Raw genomic sequence first — 12,259 nt, 5'->3', positions numbered from 1 at the left:
ATGTTCTTACTATCCCTAGTTTTTTTAGTGTTTTGAACATGAAGGAGTACTGTATTTTGTCGAATGCTTTTTCTGCATTGAGATGATCATTTTTGTATCTGTATTCATCAGGGATATTGGTCTGAAGTTTTCTTTCATCATTTACAATAGCCTCAAAAAAAAAAAAAAAAAACCTGGGAATCAATCTAACAAAAGAGGTGAAATGCCGGGGTCCTGCCCTAGCGGGGTCCAGGGAGTCCTGAAGGATGAGTGGCGTCGGCAAAAAGATGAGACAGGAGTCGTTCCGTTGGAGCAATCTCCATAGAGAGCTCTAATGCAGCTTTCTCTGGGTCATCTTTTATTGCAATTTTTCTCATCATTATAGATTCAGAATATGTCATTGATTATACAATTTAAAACTTTTGCCAAGACAATTTAAAACTTTTCCTTAACCATGATTAGGGGTACAAAAAATGTAACTTTAATTTACATTTTTACAGGATATGACCTTTAGTTATTTAATTATTAAAAGTACAGAATCATTAATAAAATGCATCACTAATTTACATTTTTCAGATTTTCCCAAGATTTACTATTTTCCCCAAGATATGCTATTTTTTTAACTAATGCCAAACTAAATAACCAGACTCTAAGTCTCCTAACCTATCATTAACCTTTAAGTTTAAAGTACACCTTTACTTTATTTCTAATCTAAAATTCCCATCTAAAAAAGTCCCCTTAAATCTTATACTTAAAATATCCTAAAGTTTATAAATCATTCTTAAAACATATCAGAAACCCATACAACTAAAAACTTAAGAATTTCTAAACCCAAAATCTAAATAGGATAATATTTCTAACATTATTCTAAAAATATATCTTATAAAGCTACTTTAATTAATTCCTGAATTTATTCTCATAAAACTGGTTGAGCTGCTTTCTCAAAGAGTTTCTTTGTTTCTCAGTCAAGGTGCACTAGTTCTCATATCTTTATAATCTTTCTCAATAGAAAGTAAGTTCTAAACATCAGTCCACTTTCCACCAATATTAACTATGCTCATCATATATCCCTATGTAAAGTAAGAAAGGGTTTATAAAAAGAGAAGAATATATCTTTATATGTTTTAACTTTCCTAAGTGTATAATATAACTTTCCTCAAGCAAGAATGAGAGTACATATGGTGGGCTTTGTAAAATAAGCATAATGATTAGGTTTTCTAAGAGGCCGGAAATACGGGCTTGGGTTCTAGTTGATATAATCAATGTGGTGCCTAAAATTCTCATGACCTTTCAGAAAATGATTGTTGTCCGTTATCAGGTTTGTCCTCAATGTACTGAGGTAGAAGAACAGCTTTCTACTTTGTCCTTGATATGGTGAGGGGTAGTAGAACAGCCTTCAAGGCATGAACTACCTGTTATGTTCTAGCCATCTGAAATTTAATTTGTTTGGCATTTAACATGCTCATGCCTCCTGTCAGGAACATAAGCATGAAAATGCAAAGTCCCAATTACACAAAAAAGGGTCTCATGGATGCGGTTTCCCACCAACCAGCGCTGCTTTGCCAGCATTCATCCTCACTGTGACCCTGTCAAGACAGTGGGAGAGCAGCTTTGCCAACACTTTTTCTCACTGTGACCCTGTCAAGACAGTGAGTGGGGGATTGCCTTCACCAGTGAAAGACCTCTACAATGAAAACTATAGAATACTAAAGAAAGAAATTGAAGAAAACCTCAGAAGATGGAAAGATCTCCCATGCTCCTGAATAGGCAGAATGTGCCAAAAACATTCACTGAAGAAAAGAGCCTATTCAATAAATGGTGCTGGCAAAACTAGAAATCCATATGTAGTAAAATGAAATTAAACCTCTATCTCTCACCCTGCACAAAAATCAACTCAAAGTGGATCAAAGAATTAGGCACTAGAACAGAGACCCTGTGTCTGATAGAAGAAAAATTAGGACCAAATCTTCACCAAGTCAGCCTAGGTTCTAACTTCCTTAACAAGACCCCTAAAGCACAAGAAATAAAATCAAGAATCAATAAATGGGATGGATTCAAATTAAAAAGATTCTTCTCAGCAAAGGAAACAATCAATAATGTGAGGAGAGAGCCTACAGAATTGAAAGAAAATCTTTACCACATCCACCTCTAAAAAAGCATTAATCTCCAGGATATACAAAGAACTCAAAAAACTTAACACTAAAAGCAAATAACCCAATCAATAAATGGGCAAAGGAACAGAACAGACACTTCACAGAAGAAGAAATACAATCAATCAACAAATATATGAAAAAGTGTTCCACATCTCTAGAAATTAGAGAAATGCAAATTAAAACTATACTGAGATTTCATCTCACTCCAGTCAGAATGGCAATGATCAAGAATAACAAGTAACAATAAGTGTTGGTGAGGATGTGGGGGGAAAGGTACACTCATACATTTCTGGTGGGACTGCAAATTGGTGCAACCACTATGGAAAGCAGTGTGAAGATTCCTCAGAAATCTGGATTCGCCATTTGACCCAACTATCCCACTCCTTGGTTTATACCCAAAGGACTTAAAATCAGCATATTATAGTGATGCAGCCACATTAATATTTATAGCAGCTCAATTCACAATAGCTAAATTATGGAGTCAACCTAGGTGTCCTTCAATAGATGACTGGATAAAGAAAATGTGGTATATATATTCAATGGAATTTTACTCAGAGTTAAAGAAGAATGAAGTCATGGCATTGGCAGGTAAATGGTTGGAGTTGGAGATTATCATTCTAAGTGAAATAAGCCAATTCCAAAAAACCAAAGGCTGAATGTGTTCTCTAATGTGCAGATACTAATTCACAATAAGGTGGGGGGCACTAGAGAAGAATAGAGTTACATTAGATTAGGTAGAGGGAAGTGAAGGGAAGGAAGGGGAGAGGATGTGAGGATAGGAAGGATAGTAGAATTAAACAGATTATGACTTTATGTGTATATATGACTTCATGACCAATGTGATGCTGCAACATGTACACTCAGAAAAAAGAGAAATTATATCCCATCTATGTATGATGTAGCAAAGTGAATTAATGCATTCTACTGTCATGTATAACTAATTAAAACAAATTAAAAAATTTAAAAAAGAAGAATGAAATTTGTATGAATTTATTGTTACATTGTGTGCATGGACAAATATGAGACAATGAATCCCACCATTATGTATAATTATAATGAGCAATAAAAAACTATGGGAAAACAAAGAAAAAAGAGGCAGCCAACCATCATGGAGCTGGGAAAGTGAGCTTTAAATTCAGAGAAATGTGAGCTTCTAATATCATCTCTGAAAAGTTACTTAATTCTCTGAGCCTCAGCTTTCACCATTATAAAATATAGATTAGAATATTCTCAATGTTGTTACAAGAATATAAAACATATATTAATCAGTTTATTTTATTTTTTTTAAAGAGAGAGTGAGAGAGAGAGAGAGAGAATTTTTTTAGTATTTATTTTTCAGTTATCGGCAGACACAACATCTTTGTATGTGGTGCTGAGGATCGAACCCGGGCCGCACGCATGCCAGGAGAGTGCGCTACCGCTTGAGCCACATCCCCAGCCCTTAATCAGTTTATTTAATGGCAGTTACTTTTTAGGAATCAGCCATTTTCTAAATTCTTCTGTTTTGGTGGAAATGATCATGTAAGGATGAACATTTTTCTAGTTATAACTGCTTTGTCATTTGTATTGCAAAGCTTTCATGAGACCCACATTATTTTTGACATCCTCATTTTTTTCTACAAGCTATAATTTTATCTTTGAGGAAAATGAAAATGTTTTAATCTTACATGTTTCGTTTTGTTGGATTTTTTTGTTTGTTTGTTTATAAATACTTAATGTTGTTTTAGGAGGAGAGTACTACTCTGTAGAATTCCTGTCATTATGAACAGATAATATTTTTAATCCCACAGATAAATTTAAATCCCCAAATTTAGTTGGTATCCTTTTCTAGTAAACTCCCCAAGAACAAAACAGTGTTTTAATTGTGTGAGAGAATTTCTGCTACAGGACCCAGGAATCCTTGGTCATATCACATATTTAAGGTACAAAGTTGGTTTCTAGAGTGATTCTCAACGGGGTCAGCACACAGACATCAAGAACCATATCAGATCATGGTTTCCACAACATCCTGCTCATACATAAGGAGACATGAAGCTACTCAACTCTCCATCTATTGGACAATTATGTTATATGCATGTATGACTATGCCACAAAGAACTTCACTATTCTGTATAATTATTATGTATAATTAAAAAAGATTGTGCTTTGCAAAGCAGTATCGGTCCATTTTATCTTTATAATAGACTGCAGAGAGCAGAGTTCAGATTGGAAATATTTAGGGAAGTGAAATTAAATAAAGCTGTAAACCAGAATCACTTTAATCCTTTAGGATTTCCAAGTCTTTTTTTTTTTTAAGTATTCAAATATGCATTATGAACTTTTAAATGGGAATACAGCTTCCAGCCATTCTCAGATTTATTTGGCACATAACTCCACTGATTTTTTTGGAAACTTGGTTAACAACCAGCAATAGGTCTTTTGGTGATAGCTTGTTCCACCCGAATCTCAGGTCTTACCTTCTGTGCTGATCTGATGGTCTGGACTTCATAGAAAGATGCTCTATGTAAACAAACTGGATTATCTGGGGATTTTGACTTCTTTTTCAAAGATTATCTTTTCATAAGGAAAATAATAAGTTGTCATTGTCTTCCATGCTATCCAATAATTTTAATCAATGTTCCTTTTAGGCGAGCTACCAAAGACAATACAAGAATGAGACTCTGTCCCAGAGTGCAGCCCAGGTGTTGGTTGGTGCAGCAGGAAGCTTTGGTGAAAGGAAGGGAGAGTAAGTATGTGTTAAGAGAGGCCTCCTATCTTAAGCCAGGGCATGTAGGAAATTATGCAAATGAGTTTTCCTGCTTTTGTATGGTAACTCGGGTTCATGTGTGAGTACAAGGCACTGCCTGTTCTACCCTCAGGGTTAGGGAAAATCACCTGCTTCCACTTTGCCAAGCTTGCTGCACTTGTTCATGCCTGTGCTTTTGTACAAACTGCTCCTTTTGAACAAAAGGCTCTCCTCTTCCTATTTTTGGCCCCTACCCCAAAGTTAAGCTGTGGTAAATTACTTTATCTAAGACTATTTGAATGCTTAAGAGCACAGTGTTCCTTCATCTCCACATGCACATCTTCCCAAAGCACAGGTGGCACTTCAAACATCATCTATTAATATTCAACATACAAATTTTGGAATATATGGTATTTTTTACTTATACATGTCAGAGACATGCATTGAATGCTAATATGTGCAAAGCTGCAAGTCAGGCATTGTGGGGAATATCATGATTAGTAAATTGATGTTCCAGCTTCTAGAGAATGTCTGTTGATGGAACTTGCTTCTTTGCTGGGATGTCTGAGAGCTGACTTTGCTACTTATTAACCATTCCCATAGTAGCTCCTTGGGTTGGGGTGTCCTGTGACCAGAAAACAAGTTTAAGCATAGAAAGAGTAGAGGATTTACACAAAGGTAGGCCATGCTAAAAGTCTATGAAATGGCTCAAGAATAATGTATAGTTTATTGTGTGCTGTGCCAGACACATTTTTTAACACTAAACTCTCAAGGTCACTCCAGGCGAACTGGGATGACATGAAACAATCACACAGAGACAGAGAAATACCTTTTTCTTTGGGTCTTGTGATGGCTCCTCTGACCTTAGGGATCCATGGAAAAGAGCAAGGAGCACTTGCTGAACCCTTTCAATGGGGAGAAGCCATTCAAATAAGGCAAGGGGCCAGGTTTCAGGGGCTTGAGTCTAGCTTCCTGATGTCTGCTGTCAGCTGATTGACTGACATCTAGTAAGGCCATGCCCATCTCATGAGCTGTGTGGGGATCAGAGGCACAGCAAGTGAAAAGACCAGAGTGAGGCCCGCCCAGAGGGGCAACATTGATTCAATTCACTTTGTGCACTCAATGCTCATAGTTCACTTACACACAGCCCATGGCTGACTTGCCACATCTCCACATTCTCATGGCTCAAGGCTAAGGGCACTCGGTTCCTATGTGGCAGCTCCTGACACTTTAGATGCATTATTTACTTTTAGCTCACAAAAATTATATGAGAGAAGTGCTATTATTATCTTTATGATGGAGGGGGGGAAGAAAATGAAGCATAAAGATTTTAGATAACTTACTCATGGTCTTTTGTATAATAAGGCAAGCTGCCTCACCATCCAGTTAGAGACATCATCTGTTCCCTACATCACGTCTAAAGAGTGAACATGTGATGTAAAATATGAATTCAGGAACCTGCATTACTTAGAAATTCGGGCTGTAAATGATCACATACTTACTGATATCACAGAACTTTAAGATTCATAGGAACTCATGAAATCATCAGATCTTAGCTTAGATATGAATTATTTTAGGAGGGTTTCCTGCTTCTCCAGAACTCTGTTAAATGTCCCCCTTAGAGAGTGTCTCTGTGGCAACACTCACTACACTTCAATATAATTGTTATGGGCAAGTTTTATCCCTCTTGTTTTTTGGGTAAACCCCTAAATATAAAATTGGTATTTAATTTCTTGAGGTACCACCACATTATGTCAAAGGCAGAGACTAGTAAATCCACAGCAAACAAAATGGGTGTTCAATAGATATTTTTTTCAAATAGTGAATGGATCAAATCACCTCTACAATCAAGATTTTCCATGTAACTAACACATTATTGTATTGAATCTTGGAGAATCAAATGACAACATTCTTTTCCATTACATTAATATCCCTCTAGCAGAGAAATTGCACACATTTCAAAGTGAGAGCATTTTAATCAATAGAGAGGACAAGGTCCACCTTTAAATTCAGGTTCCATTGCCCTTCCATGAAGCCACAGGACAAGCATGGGCCTCAGGCCCATTTACCCAGACCTCTGTCACCTGTCTGACGAAGGCAGTAAGGGTTTCTGGTCAACAGCAGGGAAATTTCTTATAAAACCAAAAGGGTTGACTGAACAAGATCAAGCCACAACACAAGGATCTGACCCTGCAGACAATCTGAAGCAGCGTTACCAGAAAGTCTTTTGGGGTCCTTCATAGCACTAACCTTTCCATTGTAATTTGACTCGTTGCCTAAAGATGAAACAAAAGAGATAAATGTGTGAGATGGTCTAGCTACTTTATATATAGTTAAATGAGGAAATTATATAATCTCCTCAATTAACTATCCTAGTCTGACATGATATTCTTACCCCTAGTTGTAAGTACATGTTTATGAGTTTATGTGTTTATGTGTTCACTGCCATATCAGACAGCAGGAAATCCAAAATGAAAACCAAGGTGAATCTGAATCCTGAATATTTGAATGATATTCTCTTCCTGGGCCTTGAACTCTCTGCTCTTTTAAACCATGAATCCCCAATTTTTGTGTGCTCTTTCTTTAATGAGTGGGTCTGACAACCTAACTTTATAATTGTGTATCTACTTGAGTCTACGATTTCATGACTTTCATCCGTACTCATGAAAATGTCTCATTCACAGATATCACTGCATAAAATGTTTTTCCTGCTTTCTGACAACACTGTTAAACTTATCTCAACATATTTAAAGCATATTTAAAGATCTCTCTCTCTCTCTCTCTTTTTAGATATATGACTCCTGAGACAATAAAGCATTATTCTGAAAGCAAAAAACTACTTAGCTTCCTTAGAAAAGTACTGCTCAATTGGGTATACAATACTAAGAAAGATAAAGGGATTCCATCAAGGTAAATGCTTTTGAGACTTATAAGAAAGGCGCTTTATGTTTTTTTTTTGAAATTCCCTTTTCATTCTCTTTTTAATTATAACCTAAATACTTTGCAAAATATTTTTAAGTAGCTTAAAACTAAATTACTTGTATACTAAACAAAATTACTTTAAAAAGGAAAGACAAATAATGTTCTCTTTTTTTAATTGAGATAAATCTCATATAACATAAAATTAACCACTAGTTATTTTCAAGTGTACAATTCCATATTATTTTGTACAATCACAGTGTTAGACAACCATCAATTCTGTCAAATTCTGTAACAGTTTCACTAACCCAAAAGAAAGCCAATATTCATTTAGCAGTCATTTTGCATTCTTTCCCTTCTTTCTCCAACTCCCAGATAGCACTAAATTATATTCTTTTGCCTGCTCTGAATTTTAATAGAATCATCCATGGGTAGCCTTTTATTTCTAGATTCTTTCACTTACCATAATGTTTTCATGCACATGAATGTAGTATGTATCATTAGCATAAGGTTCATCCACTTTGTAGTTTATATCAATATTTTACTCCTTTTTGCATCTGAATGATATTCCATTGTGTGGAATATAATTTTTTTTAACCCATTCATCTGATCATGGACATTTGGACTGTTTCCACCTTTTGGCTAGTATAAATAGCACTGTTATAAATATTTGTGTACAAGTATTTGTTTGAATGTTTGCTTTCCATTCTTTAGATAATTTTATATTTAACTTCTTGATAATTTTGCATTTAGCTTCTTGAACTACCACCAAATTCTTTTCCACAGCTGCTAAACAATTTTAATGTTAGAGAGTATGAGTTCTTCAACTCTATTTTTTCTTTTACAAAACTGCAGTAGTTATTTGAAATCTCTTGAAATGCCATGTGAGTTTTATGATTATCCTATCTATTTCTGCAGAAAAAAAATCACTGATATGTTCATAGGGGTTGCATTGAATCTGCAGATGCATTGAATCCTTACGTTGCTGTCTGTAGTATTATAATTTAGCAATATTAAACCTTCCAATCCATGAAAATGGAATGGAATTTCTCTCTTTAAAAAATTTAGACCCTTAATTTCTTTTAGTAGTATATTGTAGTTTTCAGAGTATAAATCTTTGGTTAAATGTAATTTTAAGTATTTATTCTTTTTAATGCTGTTTTAACTAGAGTTGCTTCCTTAATTTCATTTTCAGATGGTTTATTCCCAGTGTATATGCCATATAAAAATTAAGATAATTTTTTTTTTCAATTTGTATGCCTTATGTTTCTTAGAACTGATGGGAAGGGATATTGACCCTGTTTCTCAACAGGAGTTTCAAAAAATTTGTGGCTACTTTAATCTATCACACTCAAATGGCAAATGTTTACATTTGTATTGCATACCTTTAAGAGCTTTTAATACTGATTTACGCTACAACTCTTCTGAGTAATCATTTCTATTGATTAAATTTGAAAAAAAAGAGATTTGAAAAGCTAGTATTGGCAGTCCCTGTATTCTTTAAATATTATCGTTCCTAGGTAAGTAATGGTACAGATTCTGAAGTCAGGTGTCTCAGTTTAGAATCCTAGCTGCATGATTTATTAGCCAAAAGAGCTTTTCAGGCCTCAGTCTCCTTGATCTGGGGATGTCTAAGAAATTATGTGTGTCAAAGGGCCATTTAGATGAACAGTTAACTAGAAAGACACTTTTCTAAAGTAAACCTGGTTACAAAAGGGATAAGATCAATTACTATGTGATTATTTCTCCAGATCCCTGAGGGCACATATACATAACTATCAGGTCAAATGTTCACGTGGATCCACTATCCTATTACAGCAGGAGTGGCCAAGTGGCCAAGTGGAACCAATAAACAAAATAGTAAGTAAGAGGCAATATAGTATTTCAAGAGGAATGAAGAAGTTAACATAACAATAAAGATTTAAAGAAAAAATGAATAGCCCTATAGTCTCTATTTTTTTCTCCTTTAAAATTCACTTATCTGACACCAACAAGACAGATTATAATCAACCATAAATTTAAGCAAAAGGTATCACAAGTGCAATTCTGTGCCAATACAGCTTTGCTGCTGGAGGAGATCAAGAACAACATTCTGGAGAGTGGACCAAGAAGGGCAGATGTGTTGCTGTCATGACGTTAACAAGGCTTACTTACCTTGGCTCCTTGCACTTGCTTAAGGCTTTGGAGGACCCTGGCAATGTTTTTGTATTCAAAAATGTCATTTTCTTTTTTTCAAATAGAACACAAAATTATAAAGAGCTTCTGCCTCATAATGCAAATGTACCCCTGATAATGGGAAAATAATCCAGCATTATTTGATTTATTAATCAATCATATCATTTAATTTTAAACAATAATATATTATTATACTACTTGAAAATATTTTTAAGTATTATTATTATTGCTGTTGTTACTGCATATAAAGAGTAAATTTTCTCATCCACAGTTTTACTCTTTAGTATTATCCTTGGTATGAAAACTATTTTTTAAAGCACATCATCATTTCAAAATTTTTTGATAAGATTTGGGTCCATACTATTCTAATACCACACATCTCAGACTTTCTTCCCAATTTTATGCCTGGAAAAGGTAAGATGTTCATATAAATTTTTTTAAAAAAGCAGATTACAGAAAGACATATAAAATGCTATAATTCCTTTATGTTCATAATATAGGTAAGAGGAATTCTTATTGTTTTATTTAAAAAAAAATATTTTCAGTTTGAATTATCCATGGCTTATTCCAAAAGCATTTCTATTAAATGTTAAATAAAAGTTAATGAAAGGTGAGAAAAGAAGGAAAGGGAAAGGGAAAACTAAAGAGATTAAGCAGAAGAGGAAATTAAAAGGACAATGTCTGAGTCAAGATGACAATATTAAGCCAGTGGTGGCTGCTTTTCAGACTTGAGCATGGTGCTATGGCTACTAAGAGCAGAACTGAGTGTATAATGAACACAATTTAACACAATCCTCTTGTCAGATAAAATTCTCTCTTTATTTTACAGATATTGCTTTCTTCGTCTATGCCATAAAATAGTATTTACTGATGAATTTGAGTATATTGGATACCTTGTGGTACTAATGAATATATTTCCTATTATAATCTCTTGGATATCCCAGTTAAATGACATCTATGAGCATGAAATAAGATTCACTAACTACTATTTTCTTGCATTTTATATTCTAGAGGATCTACTTAAGGTAATATAAAATTTATGTGTGTGAATTCGTTATGTTTAATGAGACTTTTTAAACACTAACTACAGACAATTTTCTAAAAGAATATATGAAATTTTCCTTCTCAAGACAGACTTTATTTTTTAAAGATGGTGTTTAGGGTGACTCAATAGTAAATATGCATGCTTATAGCATTGATTCCATATTGCAAAAAATCAGTTTTCAACAGTATAAGTCAAAGAGACACAGTTTAAATAGTATTATGAATGTTCTTAAACTCAGCAAGGTATTAAGCAGATGGATGTTCATTCTATTATTTTTATACTTTATATTTTTATTATATACATATAAACAAATGAATAGATAACGTGACAGATTTTTTTATACTTGAAAAAAGTCATAGCTGGATTTTTAAATGCAAGGACAGCAATATTCTGTCATATGGATCTACAAGTTGTAGTATAAAACATTTTTCGCCAGAAGATTTAAATAAAATAAATGCATGTGATGTTTGGACAAAATAAATAAATCTCAAATCTTGGCTGTAAAATTTAAATGCTGTTGCAGAGTCATAGTAGTGGAAAAGAGTGGATTCAAATCCAATCGCATAGTGCTTGGTAAATTCCAAGCTAGTCAGGAAAGAACATAGGGGGTATCAGAATTAAAAGGAAATTAAGCAATTGGGGTTAGGTTTAATAGTGGTAGGGTAAAGAGTACCCTAACATCATTTAACACACACTGTGGTGAAAAAAACATTAAGCTAGAATGCAGTCAACCTTGCCTCTGATTTTAGTTTTCTGTGATGAGTTGTAAGCTATTCATCAAGTTACTGAACTTTTCCCAACCTTAATTTCCTCTACTACACAAGGGAAGTGTTACTAAATGACATACGAAAATGCCTCTGGATCTAATAATAGATGCCTCTTTTAAAAAAATATTTATTTGTTAAATGCTTCTATTATTAGTCTTTGTACTTTATCAAGTTTTGAGCTGCTGCCCTAGCTATAGTTGGCTTCATACAGTCAAGCTTAGTTACGTATCAGAACTGGACTGTAAAGACATCATTGTACTTTATGGAGATACTGAGAGGAAACTTCCTCTGTGCAATCCTTGTCTCTACCTTCAACTTAACTTCAAATAATTACCTCCAGAATCAAATGATTCTTAACTCAAGAATCATTCTTACTGTTCAATTTGCAACCTGGCACTTGTTTCTCTTTTATTTTTTTTTTTTACCCTTTTTTCTATTGATTTCAGCTCTGCCTCTTTTCATCCTGTCTTTCAAAATCTCCATTATGTTCATAACA

General features: G+C 34.2%; 1 protein-coding gene across 1 annotated transcript in view; it reads left to right on the top strand.

The window, feature by feature from the left end:
* SLC9C1 (solute carrier family 9 member C1) overlaps positions 1-12,259 on the top strand; it is a gene marked incomplete at both ends in the record, with an annotated part of 65,588 nt that overhangs the window by 34,524 nt on the left and 18,805 nt on the right. Inside the window, 3 exons of the mRNA XM_081301959.1 lie at positions 4,760-4,857; positions 7,648-7,767; positions 10,781-10,976. Of these exons, the coding sequence (XP_081158085.1) occupies positions 4,760-4,857; positions 7,648-7,767; positions 10,781-10,976 (414 nt within the window). The remainder of the gene's footprint in view (positions 1-4,759; positions 4,858-7,647; positions 7,768-10,780; positions 10,977-12,259) is intronic.

This window comes from Spermophilus citellus (assembly GCF_964194105.1).
Source record: "Spermophilus citellus genome assembly, chromosome: 7".
Taxonomy (NCBI): Eukaryota; Metazoa; Chordata; class Mammalia; order Rodentia; family Sciuridae; genus Spermophilus; species Spermophilus citellus.
The sequence above is the reverse complement of the archived record's forward strand: the minus strand, read 5'-3'. Positions and strand labels throughout refer to the sequence as shown.